The 19707-nt window shown below is 41.2% G+C and overlaps 1 protein-coding gene across 1 annotated transcript; it reads right to left on the bottom strand.

Annotated features, from left to right (window-relative positions):
* Positions 1-1327: 1327 nt before the first annotated feature.
* On the bottom strand, positions 1328-13235 carry LOC311224825 (E3 SUMO-protein ligase ZBED1-like; the record flags this gene model as incomplete). Its single annotated transcript, XM_084309952.1, has 5 exons — positions 1328-1491; positions 10943-11180; positions 11419-11605; positions 11826-12333; positions 12743-13235. 5 exons carry the CDS (start codon positions 13233-13235, stop codon positions 1328-1330), a joined length of 1590 nt encoding a protein of 529 aa, XP_084166078.1.
* Between the last annotated feature and the right edge of the window lie 6472 nt (positions 13236-19707).

The raw sequence follows: 19707 nt of genomic DNA on the forward strand, positions 1-19707 counted from the left end.
CATAATGTATACCGATCATATACATTTGAATTTTATAATATAGCGTGTATAGGAAAGAAACGTCAATCGATAATCTATCATATGCGTCAGGGCCTATACCTAGCGTTTTTGGAATTACAGCAGAAAAGCTTAAAAACATACTTATATTCTCGACGGTATTAACACAACAATGTATGAATGAAAAAATATAACGTTCCCACATCCGGAATGATGGATAATCAATGTTGAATGGGCCATAGTAATGCAGATATAGCTATACTATTTAAAAAGTTATAGCCCTGCAAAGAAGGTAAACATCTCCATAGGCTTACAGCGGTGGCAGACTGGGTATAATGATGGGCATACTGCGTGGCAATCAATATGTTAATCGCTGAAGCCCTTGAAATAGGAAACCATTATGAAAATGCATGTGCAACAAATTTTTTTTATATATAAAAATGTGCAAATAAAGCAAACTACAGTGCAACAGCAAACAAATCAGTGCAACAGCAAACAAATCAGTGCAACATAGCAAATAACAAACAATGTAGTGCATATACAAATAAGAATGAACTTTTCTAAAAACTGCTCCTGGTGAGCAGGTTGGTACCTAACTAGTAGAAAGGACATGCAGGGTTGAACAGTACGTTAGTAAAGTTAAAAAAGCATACTAATGGCCAATGTGAGTGCGGTGTTGGTCAAGAAACGGTAGAATATGTCATAGAACAGTGTACAGTATATCAACGGCAAAGACCAGTGTGAAGTGTAATTTCAGAGTCTTAATCCTCTGGGGCCCCACAACAGGGTTGATCGGTAAAATCCATGAAGTCATGTTATCCTTCTCTCAAAAACTGTTAAAACACTAAATCCATTCATTATATTCAGAGCAGGCCAGATAACGCTTGCATCCAAGGCCGCAGCGAGCCCTCCGCAAGGGCCCATCCCATCCGACTCCCCAAATGACCATATAAAGCCAACCCAATCAGAGACAGAGGCGTCTCTATCTCACTGTGTTAAGCCATTACAATATTGCTTTTTGTCACTTTCACTCTGACAGACCTGTGAATATGCACTCTGACAGACTGAAAGTCCGTCCGTATGGGCGTACTGTATTATTTTCTTTTCCAATAAACCTGTATTGTATTCATTTAACGTGAGTAATCCGGCTGTCTCTTTCTGCTCCTGTTTGATTATTTCAGAATGCCTAATTCGCAGTGTGACACTGTTTTAGGCTGCTGGATGTCCGTGGAGAACCTGGTGGTTTGCACTCTGATTTAAGGCCAATCTCTTGTCTCTGTATTTCATTTAACCATCCCTGGAGACGTCAAAAATCCACCACACCTCCTTCTCATGTTCTCTGCTGCTCTGGCATCCGCTTCTTCACTCTCATCTCTGGGTTGTGGGGTCTCCTGTCTGCCGCCTGTCTCTTGCTGCCTGTCTCTCTCCTCTCTCTCGGTTTCTCCTGACTCAGCCAGCTCAATCTCTCCTTCTTCTCCTCTACTCTCCTCCTGTCTGGTGCAAAATACAAAAAGATTTAATGTAGCATCAGATCATTTTAGATCTGCAAGTTAGTTAGCTTAGCTAGCTATAGCCTGTCAGCCAGCCCACAACATTAACCTAATATTTGTTACAGGCTGGTCTACAGCTCCACCCTGTGGGCATACTGAGCCTGTTTACTTGTTTGAGACACATCCCAACTCGACTCATTTATTGTACAGCTACACTTGCAAACAATATTTTCCCTACAAACTACAACATTTTGACAAAATGACTGAACATTAATGCAAGTCAATGGACTGAAATGAATTGATCCTTTGTAATTAGTGAATCGAGAATCGATAGCGGAATCGTCTAAAGAATCGATTCACTTCAACAATAATCGAATTTGGCTGCGTTTACATGGACAGTTTATTCCCCTTTTCATTCGGAATTAACGTTAAATCCTATTTAAAGTTATCATGTAAACATCTGAAAATACTTAATTCCGAATGAAAATGGCCATTCCGAAATAAAATCCATTCCGATGTAAGTGGCCGGTTTATTCCGTTTATCATTCCGAATTAAAGCTTTTTCTGTCCATGTAAACGCTTTTTCGGAATTAGTTCCCCCCGGTCTTTCTGCGCATGATCGCGCATAGGCTACAGTACACATAGATGATCGCGAACAGGGGCACATATTGTTCCATAGCATACGCCTTCAGTTGATCATGACAAATCCTCTCTTTTATTTATTATTATATTAATAAAGAAAATGTAAAAAGAAGAATTCCGATTTTTTAAATTCTCTTTACCGATACCCACATGGGGGACCCTGATGGAAACAAGACAAACGTCTTTCTCAGGTCTGCATCCCCTTAACAATTGTATGTATTGAGCCGTACTGTATTGTACCCATTCTGCAATCTGTTAAATAAAGTTTTCATTCATTCATTCATTCACCTTGACGATTAAAAAGCCTCCATAATTTAGTAAATAAAGCTGTAGCCAGCCAGCTAGTATTGATGCTATACAAAATGCTATCCACAAAATAGCTACAGAGCTAACCAACTAAATATAATGGTATCCTGAGGTAACGTTAGATACAGCGTTTGCTAGTCGAATGACACACACAGGGACAAGTTAAACATCAATCAATTAATTTATTCCAACAGGTAGTTTGAGCTGCATGTGAGCCGCGGTCTTTCTCTCCTCTCCTTTGGAAACTAATGATGATACGTAACGTTAGCTAGAAAAAGCACAGAACCGGCCGGCAAAAGTCAAGCTGCTAGCAACAGACACTATAATACTTCCGTCGGGGGATTTCAAAATAAAAGAGCGACGTCTAAAAGCACCGTAAATAGGTTTATTTTGTACATTATCTAACGTTAACACGAACCTAAACTAACTTTAGATTAGTTTAGGTTCGTGTAACGGTAGATATTGTAAAGAATAAACGTATTTACGGTGCTTTTAGACGTCGCTTTTATTTTGAAACCCCCCGCCCGGAAGTAAAAATTATGCTTATTTGTCTGCTTGTTATCAATGGGTTGCTACATATGGGGTACAATGTTACATAGGCTGTGCGTCGATGTTGCAGAAGCATAAAGGCCTGCAACACCTTTGCTTTGTCGATGTTGTGGTGCAGTTGCTTTGAAGTTGCTGTAGCATTTAGAGGCCTTTAACGTTAGCAGAATAGACACACCGAGAGTCTGGTTAATGTTGTTTGGTACGCTAGCACAGTAGCTGAGAATACCGGTCGCAGCTGTTTGTTTACTTCTGGTAAACGTAATGACGTTAACATCCTGTTTACGTTTACCCAATCAGAAGCCTTCCCAGCCCCAAACCTTACGATGACTCGAAAACTCCCGATTAGACAGTGACTTTCATGTAAACACCTTGTCGGAATTAAGATTTGACATGTAAACTCGCATGATTTTTTTTTACATCCGAATGATTTGATTCCGAAGTTATAATTCGGAATTAAAAGTCACCATGTAACCGCAGCCAGTGTCACCTATAGTCAGGCTCCTCTCATCTCTCTCAGGCCCATACTGTCTGTCTTCTGTCTCTTGCTGTCTGTCTCTCGCCTCTCTCTCCCCTGACTCAGCCAGCTCAACCTCCACCTCTCCTCCTCCTCTTCGTGCACTTTGCACTTTGTCTGGAGCAACATGAAAATATATAGGATGAATATTGATTGATTCAGTTTTAAATAGACAATAATAAAAGGAGCAAGATAAAATAGAGTAAAATAGTGCAATAGTGCAGTGCAATAAAATTGTAGAATAGAATAGATTAAAAAAAATATATACTGTAGATAGGAATGACATGCTTAGACATGCATCATACAGACATGACATCACAACACATCACATATACCATTTACTATTTATACATAACAGACTCATAAACATGCAAGGGTGCCTTTTTGTTGAGTGTCTAGGTTAATTATAGTCCCTTTTGAGCCTTGCCCATCATATGTATATACTCTGTCAGGATCTATGGGTAACAGTACTGTATATTTGCATATCGTATGTCACAAATGTAACAGTACTAAATACCTGTACATTCCTGTGCCGCTATGTCCCTATGCCATAAATGTCATGTATGTTGTGTATGTCATAAATGTCACTATGAATTGAAAATGGGGGACCCTGATGTAAACAAGACAAACGTCTTTCTCTGGTCTGCATCCCCTTAACAATTGTGTGTATTGAGCTGTACTGTATTGTACCCATTCTGCAATCTGTTAAATAAAGTTTTCATTCATTCAGTCTTCAGGCTGGACTTGAATCTAACAGCATTGACGATTTTCAAGTCACTGGGCAGACTGTTCCAAAAGACAGCTGCAGAATATAAAAATGTCTGGCATAGGCAGATAGGCTATTACTGTATAGGCCTACAGGTCCTAGCTAGGCTAGCCTATATCTGGTAAGCACGTTACGACCATGTAACGACAATGTGCTTACCAGATATAGTCAGTAGCTATCGTTATCTAGCAGCTAATTCCTCTGGTAACGTTGCGGTTCTTACAACTCTTACCTCTCTCATTTTTACTCTGCAACGCTTTGGCGAATAACTTTCTGATGTCCATTGTGATTGTCCTCCTCCATGTCAAAAGAAACGTGGTGCCTCGAGCACTGTGTGTTTACCTGGCTGTGAACTGCGCTGGTGGGATCTACCATGTATGCTCTGTCATAGGGGTGTGCAAACCATTCAACTTACAAAAAAGAGCCTGTTGGAGGATTTCAACAAGATAAATCGAAACAGTGCAAAATAATTCACTATAATATTTCAAAGCGAAGTAAATATTATTATTATAATATTATATTATTATAATATAATAATAATTATGTAATCAGTAGGGCACAGGCGATCATCAGTAGGGCAAGTGATACGATGGGGGTAGGTGAGAACACAGTTTGCAGCAAGAGAACGGAATGGAGGAGGCAGAGACGGCAGGATACGTGTAAACAGACTTTACTGACACAACAGTATGTTACCAACGAGAACATAAACGGTAAAGCCGAGCAGGCGCTAGAGGACGACTGGATTGTACAAACACGGAAAAAGAAACAATAACAAAACAAAAGACTAAGTACTCACAAGCGCAAATTACAAACAGCAAGGCACGGGGGAACACAAGAGAGACGGTGAGCAGGATGACACAGAGGACTAGTAGGAAACTGAGACAATGACAAGGAAGTCAGTAACAAGCAGACCTTAAATACTACCACTGATTGTAACGACTGACAGCTGGCGAGGCCAGGCAATAATGCAAACAGGCAACATCTGATAACATTGATTGATTGATTGAAAACTTTATTAACAGATTGCAGAATGGGTACAATACAGTACAGCTCAATACACACAATTGTTAAGGGGATGCAGACCAGAGAAAGACTTTCGTCTTGTTTACATCAGGGTCCCCCATTTTCAATTCATCAGGACATATATGACATACATGACATACAGATAGTCAGTACTGCTACATCTATACATTTATGACATACCAGATTTGCAAATACAGTACTGTTTGTGATACAGAAGGAGTCAAGAAAAGGGAGTATATACATTTGACGTAGAAACTGTACATTGGAGGAGGTTGGGTGGGGGGGGTTGGGTACATTGGGATATTGACAACCATACTGGGTAATTTACATTGGAGGTGGTTGGGGGGGGGGGGCACACTGTATAAACAAGTAAAACTGTACATTGAGGGGGGGGGGGGGGGGAGGAGACACTGTACAAACAAACAAAATTGTACATTGAACTATTGACAAAACCATACTAGGTAAATTACTGTACATTGGAGGGGGTTGGGTTAGGATATTTACAGGGGCCAGTGTTGAATTGCAGTCTCCCGTAGGTGTCCCTTGAGAGAGGTTTTGAAAGTGGGTAGTGATCCACATTCCTTTACAGCTTTGGATAGGGCGTTCCACATTGATGTGGCATAATTGCGAAACGTGTTTAGTCCCTTATTTGAGCCGAATCTGGGTTTAACATGATTTGTGGAGCTCCCTCTGGTGTTGTGATCGTGGTATTCACTGACCTTTGGGAAGTATTTTGACATGTACATGGGTACCTTGGTCGTGTAGTGTATCTTGTAGACCAGGCCCATTGCAAGTTGTTGTACTCTGTCGTCTACTCTAAGCCATCCTAGGTTGTCAAAGTGGGCAGGGGTGAGGTGGGTTCTAGGAGTAAGGTCAAGCAGTAGTCTGACCAGTTTGTTTTGAGATGTTTGTAATTTTGTTTTTAGCGCCTTTGAGGTGCTTTGGTACCATGAGGTGCAAGCATAGTCGTAGTACCCCTGAATGAGTGCTCCTGCCAGAGTCTTCAGGGTGTTCTTGTTTACCAGAGAGGAGATCCGGTACAAGAATCGAGTTCGTTGGTTGACTTTTTCTATTACATTGGATGCCATTTTGTCACAGGAGAGATTAGCCTCTAGGATGGAACCCAGGTAGGTAATTTCATCTTTCCTTGTGACAATATTGTCACCCACTGTAACTGAGAAGCCGTCGGTCTTGCTGAGTTTGTTATTTGAACCGAAGAGAATGGACTCTGTTTTGCCCATGTGTAATGATAGTTTGTTATCAGCGAGCCATATGCAGATTCTGCCTAGTTCCGAGCTGAGGGTTTTTTCAACCTGTAACTTGTTCTTGTCAGAGACCAGCAGGGCTGAGTCGTCCGCAAACAGGAACAAGTTGCAGTCACAAGCTGACGACATGTCATTTGCATAAATTAGGAACAGTAGCGGTCCTAGTATGCTTCCTTGTGGAACACCACAGCTCACTGTGAGGGGGGGGGATAGGGTACCGTTTACCTCCACCATCTGTTCCCTCCCCTCAAGGTAGGATTGCATCCAGCTCACTGATAGACTATCAAAACCAATTGCTTTTAGCTTGTCAATCAGAATGGAGTGATTGACCGTGTCAAAGGCCTTTTGTAGGTCCAGCATGACCATGCCGCAGTATTTGCCTGCGTCCACCTCTTGTTTGATGTGGTCATTCAAATAGAGAAGGCATGTGTCAGTGGAGTGGGATGTTCTGAAGCCAGATTGGAATTCGTAGATTAGATTTTTTTCCGCTAGGTACTTTTCGACCTGTTCGTAGACTATTTTTTCCATGACTTTCGAGATGGAGGTGAGAATAGAAACAGGGCGGTAGTTGCCTGGGTCTAATTTGCTGCCCTTTTTGTGCAGAGGGGTCACCCTCGCAATTTTGAAGTCCTTGGGGACGTGTCCCTGTTTTATGGAGAGGTTTATTATGTGTGTGATGATTGGGGTGATGGCGGCTGCTGAGTCTCTAGGAACTCTAGGACACTAGGACACTAGGAATACACCAACTAGACACAGAAAACATAATCAAACATAACAACCAGACAGGGAGACGACATCACACACACACAGGGATGGCCCAAGATAACAAATAGTTAGATATTAGTTCTATCACTTGGAACCAAAACAAGATGGCCGCCTGTACCATCAGGCTAGTCTGGCCACTAGAGGGTAGGAGACCAATGTTAGGCAGAGAGCCAATGTTGGATGGAGGGCATTGCCCAAAGTTAGGTGGAGAGCACTGCCCAATGTCCCCATCCTGCCCCGTCCAGCCAGGACCGGGCCTAGGATCGTGACAGGCAAGTGCCCTACTGATAGTGGTCTAAATACGCCGATGCTGTACCTTGAGCACGGATTCTGCACCCAGGCCTATTTTCACCACCTCTGTTGGGTCCGTGTACGTTTTGATAGTTCGTTTTTCGTTTCAAACGGAAAAACGGAAGAAAAGAAACGGAAATACGAGGTGTTTTCCTATTTCCGTTTGAAACCAAAATAGAAAAAATGGGGAAAAACTGAAATACGGAGCTGTTTTTCGTATTTTGGTGTCAGAATCAAATGAAAAAAAGGAGTAAATAATGGGCCGTGTACTTTTGATAGTTCGTTTTTCGTTTTTGATGTGAAGAATGGAGAACGGAACCACGTGACAAGTACATTTTTCAATGTAAAAGCCATTCACGATCTAACGTTAACGAATATATATAACGTTATGAATAAATACACATGCATACAGATCTATACCAGGGTAACGTTATATACATACATTTTTTGTTTTGTTTGTTTTGTTATCGCTTCATTTCCGTCTATTCTATGATAATCGCCTTTTACTGGAATATTCCAGAACGTTGATATTTGTCGGCCTATTTATGAATCGTTTTCAAATAAACGCTAGATGATCAATAGTATATGTGCACGCACGCACGTTCGAGCCGCGCACTGATAATAGCTGCTTTCATTTCCTCATGGATTTTACAGTGAAACAGCTAGAGCACATATCACAAAAAAGCTTATATCTCTGTGAAAACTAGTCTGATTATCCTAACACTGATAACATAGATTCCTTACCTGACATCAGATTGTATCCAAATGGTATATTCCAATTCCTGATCACCATTCGAAAAAATCGATAAGTATATTGATCCAACGTGTGTACAGTATAACCCATGCTCGCCGCGGCTCAGAGGCTCCAGAATGACCTCCGGCTGCATCAGTGGACTGGAAAATGTGGACTGGAATATTTTTTCCCCCCCATCCATCCATTTTCATTGAGTCCATTCCAAAAGGGTGATTTACCATCTGGGAGACGATAGGGGGCGCTTTTTTCACATCTGATCGCCGGCGGCCCCTGGATTTCCAACGGTAGGCTCGGGTGATGCAATATGATTTCAGATCACTAAAAAAAATAAAGCCGTGACGTGGCTTTCAACGTAACTATCGTAAACCCGAGATTCGCCGTGAGTGGCGCTCAAAGTGTTAAGGAGGCCACCTACACTCGATGAAACAGAGCTTGGACAGCTGAGCGGTGATAGAATGTGATTGGACAAATGGGATTTAGGGGCGTGGTTTTGCAAGGTCAAATGGAGTGTAGGTGCGCTGCAGTGTTCTAGGGGAGGGGGAGGTGACGCAGTTCATTAGTATGTGGGGGAGGGGTGCTTGTTGAAGTGTCTGTCTTTTAGAATTCACAGTTCAAGTGACTACAAACTTTGATTGATTGTTATCTACTGCTTTCAGCACGATGAGCAACGACAATTATTTAAACACTGTGTTTAATCGTGTACTAACTGCAATTGATGGGGCTTTTGACGAGATGACTGAAAGTACAGCAACGGACATTGTGGCTTCCACAAGAAGACAATTCCGTAGGAGACACCAAGTCCAAAACCAAGGTAAGTGCGGTTTGATTCAGTTTTAAAATAGGCTAAGAATAATAAAATAGAACGGACATATTTGACATGCAAGAGAGCAGTGCATCAGTGAAAAGTAAAAAGTGATGAAATAGTTATATTATGTGTTACAGCATAGCAAGATGCCACGTGGTTTTCCAGCTAACACATAAAGTCACGTTGCATGGTCCCGTTTTGAACCCTGCACCGCGTCGTATGTCCGTTCTAATAAAATAGAACAGACATACAACAGGGTATTTTACATACAACAGAGCAGTGCATCAGTGAAAAGTAAAAAGTTATGTATATCATCATCAATACGTTAGTTTAGCAATGTGTTAAAAGATCGTTTTAAGTTTTAGTTTTTCGATCGCCATTTCAAGATTGAAAAAAAAATTATGAACCATGGGAATTGTAGTCTTTTTGCGGCCATTTCGTAGAGGACATGCACGGCTGTCGACCAGCGTTGGAATTTTTCCGAACTACATTTCCCTTCAAGTTCTATGGGGGTTCAAAGTTCAGAGTTGAATTATGAATATGTCAATAACTGTTATTATTCGCGATAATAAGCCACAAAAGGTAACGTTTTTGACAAATATTGAAACGCAGTTAGTTTCTCCTCCCTATTGTTAGCATGTAGGAACAATTAGATCTGAAATTTGTTTCAAAACGGTTGCACTGTGGGGGAAATAAAAAAGTCCACTAGATTACAGTAGATATCATTATCTGTTCTTATGCACGCCTGGTGATACTAAATCCAAATTGAACTCGGGCATTTGAAAGATAATATATGTATATATTAGAGCTGGGCATAGATAATTTTTTTTAATCTAGATTAATCTATATGCAATCCTGGAATTAATCTAGATTAAAATGGCCCACAAAAAATAAAAAAAATCTGCCTAAGGCATTCAAAATATGTGTGTTCTACCCAAATAATGACCAGAAGTAAGTCCTTACTTTTTCTTTCCTCCTTACATTTCTCAGGCCAGGTGGCCCATTACACCATGAGCCCATCTCCCGTTTCCAAAATGCATGATAATTGGTAATGAAATATCAAAATAATGTTCAATAAGATGTACTTGTTTAATAAATCGTTTTATTCACACACATAAATAATAGTATCAGTACAGAACAGTACAGTATCGCATTTCAAACTTGAACAGAGAGAGAGAGAGAGAGAGAGAGAGAGAATAGCCTCTGAGTTTGTGCAGTTCTCCCTTCTTCTTCATCTCTCAGACAGCAGCAACAGAGGTGGTGAGGTGGAGCAACAGAGACACCAAGTGGTGACAGAAAGGAACAGCAGCAGACTGAATTACAGTACAACTGAGGTTAACTGAATGGAAAAAAAATATGCTGCTGAAGTGCTCTTGAGCAAGGCACTTAACCCCCAACTGCTCCAGTGGAGTTGCTCAGTGGCCAATGGTGTCAGACTGTGGTTGTACTGGGCAGCTCCCAGGTATGAATGGAACTGTGTGAATGTGAAGCAGGGCGTAGCTGAAAAAGAGCATCTGTGCTCAGCGAACCTATCCTGGGTAAATAAAGGTTAAACTTAAACAAAAACAAAACAAAACAAATGGCTTGACTCAATCAGTCTCTATCTCTCCTTCTTCCACCAGTCACTAAGGCAGACCAGCTTGTTCACATTGTCTGGTGACAAACTAGCTCTCCTCTTCTGCACAAAGTATGGCCCGATAAAGAGAACAGTCTCTCGCATGGGACAGTTGAGGCAGGGCTCCCCAAGTACTTCAGGGCAATGTGGGCCAGTGTACCGTAGGCGGCAGTGTGGTCTGACCACCACTTCAGTGGACACTGATCCAAGCTGGCACTTGGCTCTACCTTGTACCTCTCCACAGGATTGGGCACTGGTGAGTCGTCATCCGACTCCGACTCTGATCCCATCACTAGTGTTTTCTTTTTAGGTGGCTCAGGGTTCTCCTCCCTCGGCAGCTGCAGAGCAGGTTCTTCTGCCTTCACCAACCCACTCAGTGTTGCCCACACTGGCCCTCTCTGCTTTGGGCAGGCATTTGAGATCCTTAAAGCGTGGATCGACAGCAGTAGCTACCTTTGATGAACAAAAATAAATAATAATTAATTGATTGATGAAAAAAATAAAAATGTAAGTAACTTTGCAAATCCAACCACCATATTTCTTCATGACTCATTCATCTATCCATTGATAAATCTACTGTCTTAACAGTCTATAATGGTCAGACAATACAGATATTTTCTGGTCAGTCTCGCATACCGTCAGCCATTCCAGGTTACTTTTCTCCCTCCGCTGGTTGAGGTCCTGGGTGAAGGCATTCTTGAATCGCACAATGTAGGCAGGATCATCATCTGAGATCTTCATTGCATGCTCAAGGTGGCGCAGGGCAGGTAGAACCACAGAGCAGGATACATACTTTTCCCCACCAAGGAGCTCAGTGATGTACCTACACACACACAAAATATGGCAAATTAATTTAACTCAGATTACACCATTTTTTTAAGTTCTGAAACACACACACACTTTAACTAAGATTACACTTTTATAAGTTCTGATTCTGAATAATTTATAGTATTTAAGGGCATGCATTTCTTAATTAAATACAAAGTGACTTTTAAAAGAAGTTGTATGCCAATTTAAGAACACGCTATCTTTGTAGACCATACCTGCATGGCTCCAGCAGTTTCTCCAGCTTTGCCAGCTTCTCATATTCAGCATCTGTTGGGAGGACCAGCTTGTGTTTATGCTGGGCCAGCGTTGCGTGCACTGGGACTCTGTTGCGCCTCAAACGATTGATCATCTCAAGGGTGGAATTCCAACGTGTTGGAACATCTTGCACGAGTGACTCTGGCTCTTGTTCACTGGATGCTTGCTGGACATTTAGCTCATCTGTGTTGGCCGGACTGTGTTTGAAATGTCCGACCACTTTTCGACACTTGGCCAGGACACCATCAAAACCACTATCCCGAAGGGACATTACAATGGCCCTCTGTATAAGGTGCACAATGCAGGGCATGTGCTCGAATGGCAGTATCCTCCCTGCTGCTATCATGTTGGGAGCGCTGTCTGTCCCAATGGTGGTGATTTTGTCGGCTATCTCCCACTGATTAGCGACGTCCAGAAACTGCCTGGCACACGCCTCTGCAAAGTGGCGCTCCTCTGTTTTAATCACACCTACAGACAAAGTAGATCAGAATAAGTTTGCTAGTAAAAAATGTATACCATATACAAGAAAAACAATCCACAGTTTAAACAAGGACAAATTAAATGATAATAATAATAAAGAATAAAAAAGAAGAAAATATCTCACTATTCAGATCACATTTGACTTCCATACTGACAATTTTTTTAATGTATTACATCCCTTAAGCTCGCTATGGAGAATTCCAAAACTTTACACCAATAACTGAAGGACACATCTGTTTAAGTTTATTACTTTTATTTAATACTACATGCCGCGGTGGGTTGGTTTCAGGTTGGAATGAATATTCAGCCAGTCGGATGGTTATATGCTATGGTTGGATGGCTGGGTATCCAGTCTGAAACCAACTTAACCGTGGTAAATTAAATTACATAAACGTACCCAAGGCGAACGAGTGAAGTTCCCAGCTGGCATCGATGAAGTGTACAGTAACGCCTAGGTAGTTATCGTTGCTGACCGATGTCCAATGGTCCCCAGTCAGTGCTACACACGCCGCCGCGGCCAACTTCTCTTCTTTCACAACTTTCTCTGTGGCGTGTTGGTCATGGATTCTCCCCATGATAGTTCGCCTCGCAGGTAGCTTGTAACACGGGTCGCCTGTTGCCGCCCGGAGAAGAAGCTCGAGTCCATCATCTTCAACCACGCTGATAGGCCGGCAATTGATGGCAATCCACTGGGCTAGGAGGTTAGTTAGCTTGGCTGATAAAGCTGTGCTGATGGGCTTGCCTCCGTTGCACTCAAACAGTGTAGTTTGACGAGCACTTTTCCCCGGTGCAGCTGTGCTTGGTCCGGCGGCACCTTCCTTGATAACATCAATTTGATGCTTTTTGCTCAGGTGGTATTTGAGACTCGAGGAACTCCTACAGTACGTCATTTGCGCAAATCACCTTGGTCTTGTCGAGGTTTCCATCGGGAAGCTTTTTGAAAATGAAATACCCCTGAAGCAAACCGTGCTTAACTTTACTGCTCACAGCGTCCGCCATTGTCATGCAGCTCAGCTGATGTTTATATGGTAATTATTTTCACGCATGCCCCGCTCGCACGTGTTCACGCCCCTCCCCCTCCCCCCACACACACAGGGTAGTTCGACCAGGTTGGTATACATCCGCTAATGTCCCAGACGAGACCCAACGTTGAGAAAAAGATTAACGGCGTCAATTATATTATCGCGCAACACTAGTCTCGCGATAACGCAGGACGTTAACGCCGTTAACGGCCCAGCTCTAGTATATATATATATAAATGTGCGAATTAGCTATAATAAGGTAATGTATAAGCATCTATTCTATATTCTATAATAATATTTCAAATTGCATTGGTCCGGATGGGAGAATTCAGTACTGTATCTACAGAACCTTCGGTTTTATCATCTTCCTTTATTAATTTCCTTAGATTTTTTGTACACATGATCTCAAGAGGGTTCTGAACGAGGTCAGTGGCAGTTTTTTAAGTTTGGTCATTATTATCATGGTGTTATTCACTGTCAAAGATGCAAAAAAAAATCATAATTCATATTCTCCTTTGTTTCATCACAATTTAAGCAAGCCTAGTAATAGACACAATATTTCTGACACTGTGAATACATTCCCTGAGGTCCATAGATGTACCTAGATACCAAGAATATGCAAATAGCCCTTGTAGAAGTGGAGCAATATTCTATTTACCTAGGTATATATTTTATGCGGATTTTCACATAGTATGGAACAGGATAATAAGTTATAACGATTGTGAAGGAGAAGTTAGAAGCCTAGAGGCTTATCAAGAACTTCCCCTGTTCTATCAAATCAAACATACAAAAATATGCATATTATAAAAGAAACACTATACAAAGAAAGAGAAGTGCAAGACCAAAATACAAGCCCTGTGGGGGGATTGCTTGAGCTGGTCTGTGCACACGTGAGGGAACAAGTATGCGCGTGCAAGTGGCGTCCAGGCAGTTCTGCAGAGAAGTGCATCAGTGAAAAGTAAAATGTGATGAAATAGTTCAATTATGTCTTACAGCATAGCAAGATGCCACGTGGTCTTCTAGCTAACACAAAGCAACTGTTGCATCGCCCCGTTTTGAACCCCATGACCCAGCCATGGCATCCCCCCCCCTCTCTCACTCACTCACACACACACACACACACACACACACACAATCAATACATTTACAGATTACAACCTTTATCTATATATTTATATAATGTAGTATTATTATGTTATAACAAGAAAAATATGAAGTAATGTTCTAAATAATACCTCTTCTGTATTAGAAAATCTAATTTAAAAGTGCACTATGCAGTTTCAGATTTGTTGCAATTAGTGTACTAAACTAATTTATTACACAATACACACATAATCCTTAGAATGATTGTATCATAAGCATCTTATCAAACCAAAACATCATTTTGAGGCATCAAAATAGTTTTCAATTATTTTCTTTCTCTCTTAGCTGCATTCTTCAACCAATGCGGCAAAATATAACTGCGTTTTTACACTGACAAGCAATCTCAAGTTTATTCAGACCTTACATTGTAGTTGCGAATAATAATAACTTTATTTGTATAGCACTTTTCATACAGAGGTTGCAGTTCAAAGTGCTTCACAACAGTGAAAATACAGGCATGGGTGAGCATAGCAGGGTATGGTAAATCACAGTGTTTCACATTAGGATCTAGCATCCTAATAGGCTCTCTATCCAGTAATACAAATAATAAAATAGTTTAAAATGATTAAGTTTAAAAATTGTCTAAAATTATAAAATAGAACAGACATACAACAACAGTAAAAAATGTAAATAGCAAGGTTACAGTAAAAAATAGGTTAAAATGATTCAGTTTAAAAATAGTCATCAGTAAGAAGTAAAAAGTGTGATAACCGACACATGCATTTGATAGGCAGTGTAAAATAAGATAAAATTAGCATAGAAAAGTAGGCAGGGTAAGAATAGTGCAGGTAAGTCATTGAAATGCCTGAGCAAAGAGATAGGTTTTAAGCTGTCTTTTGAAGATGTCTAGCGAGTTGGCTTCCCTGATGTTTTGGGGTAGTTTGTTCCACAGTTTTGGGGCATAGTTGATAAAGGCTGCATTACCGATCCTCTTTTGACTGTTTCTGGGAGCCTCTAGTAGTCCAGCAGCTGATGATCGCAGTGTTCTTGCTGGCGTGTAATTCATTAGAGTGTTGGTGATGTAGCTAGGTCCCTGTCCATTTAGAGCTTTGTATGTAAGGAGAAGGACCTTAAAGTGGAGATACAGCAGTGCGATAAATACATATTCATAGCATCACATTAGTATTTAGATAAGCCACAGAAGAAATCACGTTATAAAAATAAGCAGTTTCTAAGAAAAAACGATTTGTTGTGTGCATTTCTGAAGCATTTATCATTATGGGCGCGGCCATTTTGTTGCTGACGTCATGGGGCTTGTTTGGTGTATACACTGCTGGTTAGCTGCCTATAGTGAATGGGTCAGTCAGTAAATAAAATGTTGCCTACAAAACAACGGGACCGCAGTGGTTCTGTTTGTATTGCTCCTGGCTGTTCAAACTAATTTTACCATGTGAGAGAGAGGAAAGTTGGTTAATTTCCACAAACTACCAGTGAAAAAAACAGTGTTGTTGGCACGTTGGCTCAGGCTGGCTGCACTCAGGCGGCGCGACCAGCCTGTTGGACAGGGAAGGAGGATCTGCAGCTGAAGCCGGACGCGGTTCCCTCAGTCTTCGACAGACAGACCGGCCCAGGCAGTTCAGCGTCAGCAACAAAATGGCGGCGCCCATGTTGAAAACAGGGATATTATATTTGATTTTTCAGACAAATAAGATAGATTTCACATTTGATTATAGAACCCTGTCTTACACAAGGTACACAACAAACAAACTAGGATCACATTGTTCACTGCTTCATCTCCACTTTAAAGTAAATTCTAAATGTTACAGGAAGCCAGTGTAAAGCAGCTAAGACTGGACTAATGGGCTCTCTCCTTTTGGTTCTAGTTAGCAGTCAGGCTGCGGAGTTTTGGATTAGCTGAAGCCTCTCTGTGGTTTTCTTAGGGAGACCTGTGAAAAGTGCATTACAGTAGTCTAACCGGCTAGATATGAATGCATGAATTAGCTTCTCAGCATCGTTCTGATTAATAAATGGTCGTACTTTTGCTATATTTCTGAGATGGAAGAACGATGTTTTCGTTACTTTGCTAATATGAGAATTGAAGTTCAGTTCTGAATCTATGATGACCCAGAGACTAGTGACCTCAGATTTGATCCAAGGGGTTAGTCCTCCTAGGTTCTTTATTAACGTTTCTTTTTTTAGTTTTGGGGCCGATAATTAGAATTTCAGTTTTGTTCTCATTTAGTTTCAGGAAGTTCTTACTCATCCATTTATTTATTGCCAGTAAGCAGTCTGTAATGGAGCTAATCGCTGTATCATTTGGTTCAGTAGATATGTACAGTTGTGTATCATCCGCATAGCTATGGAAATCTACATTATGTTCTCTGATGATATCACCCAGCGGCAACTCCCCTGTGCAACTCCATAGTTGTTGTCGTATATATCAGACATGTGCTCTCCTAGTCTAACATAGAATTTCCTCCCTCTGATGTATGTTTTGAACCAGCTTACCACATGTTCTGAGAAACCGACAAGGTTTTCAAGACGATCGATTAGAATATCGTGATCGATTGTATCAAATGCTGCACTGAGATCTAGCAGGATAAGGATGGAGATCTTATTCTCGTCAGAGTTTAGCCTGAGGTCACTGATTATTTTGGTGAGGGCAGTTTCAGTGCTATGGTATTTTCTGAATCCCGACTGAAATTCTTCTAAGATGTTGTTTTCTTCAAGAAAGGAATTTATTTGAACTGAAACTATCTTTTCAAGTACTTTGCTAATGAATGGTAGGTTGGATATTGGACGATAATTTGCCATTTCATTACTATCCAAGTTAGGTTATTTTAGTAATGGCTTTACAACTGCTGTTTTAAAGGCATCTGGGAAAATACCAGTTCTAAGGGAAGTGTTTATGATTTCTAGCACAGGGCTTGAAACACTATTAAACACCGTTTGAAGAAAGCTGTAGGTATAGGGTCAATGTCTGAGGTGGAGGAGTTACATTCTGAGACAGTTTTGCAGAGTACATCTAATGTGATGCATGTGAAACTTCTCATGGTTACATTGCACGGTTTGCTGCAATCAGCTTTATTTCCATCATGAGTAATGCTGGCCCTGATCAAGGTTATTTTGTTGTTAAAGAATAGTGCAAGTTCTTCACACTTAACAGTTGATGACTGAGGAGGTGTAGGGGCAGTGTTGAGTAGTAGATTAATAGTGGAAAAAAGGATTCTGGAGTTTCCAGCATTTTCTGTAATGATTTTAGAGAAGTAGTCTTTCCTTGCTAAGCGGATCGTTTTATTATAAGCAGTTAAAGCATCTTTGTATATATCACAGCATATGGTGGTTTTTGTTTTTCTCCATTTTCGCTCTGCTGCATGACATTTCCTTTTTTCTTTGTTGACAGCATTATAGTTCAGCCAGGGCGAGCCTCCCACGCGTTACTCCTCGCCACTGAGAGATCGAGCTGCGCAGGTGAAAAGATGCGACTGCTGTTACCTCAAGTACCGGAGGGGACTTGTGCTATGTATGACTTAGTCCACATTGCAGCCGGCTTGTGGGAGGCAAGAAACAGCGTTCGTGACAGGGGAGGGTTGAATTGGATGATACGAAATTGGGATGGGAGAAAATATATAAAATGGGAGAAAAAGTGGATAAAAAAAAAAAACAGATAGCAGAATGGGTACAACGCAGTACGGGCTCTATGAGCAACGGAAGGAACTGAGCTATGAATGAGTAATGCTTGCTACTTGCTATGTTCGGGTAAATAATATGCTGATGTTATTGAACGTGTAACACTAACTATATAACGTTAATGCCACAAAACGAATGCCTTTGTTAATAATAAGTAGTAACTTTGATGCAGTAGCTTGTGTGTGTGGGGGCGGCGTTGTGCAGGTCGCTTGACTGAACTTTTTTTTGCCTTTTGACGCGACACAAATTGATGGATATTTATCGGCTACTGCTATCGGCACATTTGAGCTTATCGGCCGATACCGATACCCGACCGATACATCGGTGCACCCCTAGTGTAGCCAAATGTGACCAGACTAGAGCACACAAACAATTACCAAAACAACTGAGTAACACTAGGGATGCCCCGATAAGGTTTTTTGCCACCGATCGTCTATGAGCCATATCGGCCGATACACTGCAGATACCGATCGTTTTTGGTTTTGTTATAGCAGCTGGTATAGCAGTATTATACTGTAGGTCTAACACAGGCATCCGGACCGAACCAGATGTACTATAGGCAGTGATGGGAATAACGGCGCTATAAGTAACTTCGTTACAAACGGCGTTCGTTTTTTCAGTAACGAGTAATCTAATCTTAATAACGTCGTTATCGTTACTGCAAAAAAATGCGGCGCGTTACTATGAATGAACCTGTTTCTTTCATCAGACAGATATCTGCGCTGAGAGGCAATATTATGTTCTTCCTTGTTTAGTGGATAGTGCGCGAGCCAAGCATACATGCTGACGATTGGCTGAGGTTGAATAAAATGTCATGGTAAGCCAATCAGAGGTGGTGGTGGGCGGGTGTCTAAAGCATCCAGAGTCTGACACACAGCGTGACAAGACAAGCGATCACTGATCAGTCAGCATGAGAGCGCGGTCCGTGTAGTGTACGTTTAGAGCCCAAAAACGAATCCAACCAACAACACAAGCGACTCAGTCAACATGAGACCGCGGGTCCATGAGCGTTTTGTGTTCACTCTTTGCAGCGCAGGGCACTGAGTGGCTCTACTGCAGTGCTGACAGCCTTATCAACAATGCTGCACTTCCTGGTTTAATAGCACAGGCTTGTCATGCATGTCTTAAATGTCATGATTAGATTAGTTTAGATCAGGGGTGGCCAACCAGTCAGAGACTAAGAGCCACAAAAATTACTGTGGTACCACAAAGAGCCACACCATATACCAGCATTTCTCAACCTTTTTTTTCAGTCACGGCACCCTTCATGTGTTTATAGGTCTCACCCTCTGGCCTCTGAAGTTGCTAATGTCTTTTTTATTTGGGCCTCACAGGGTTAAAAGTACCCTGTGAGACCCACGGTTGCAAAATTACAAAATCACTTTTAGCCATTTAAAAAAAGAATGTTTATTTAAAAAAAATTTAAAGGGGAACTATTTTACTATTTCTTTCACTATTTGGGCACTTTTACACAATTCCTGTGAGTCTATGGAACACCTAGGTTTTTTTCAAAAAAATTAAATACATTGTTCTGTATTTCTAATCAAGTACTCAAAAACCGCATTTT

The sequence above is a fragment of the Notolepis coatsorum genome, assembly GCF_963971535.1.
Source record: "Notolepis coatsorum genome assembly, chromosome: 1".
In the NCBI taxonomy this organism is placed as follows: Eukaryota; Metazoa; Chordata; class Actinopteri; order Aulopiformes; family Paralepididae; genus Notolepis; species Notolepis coatsorum.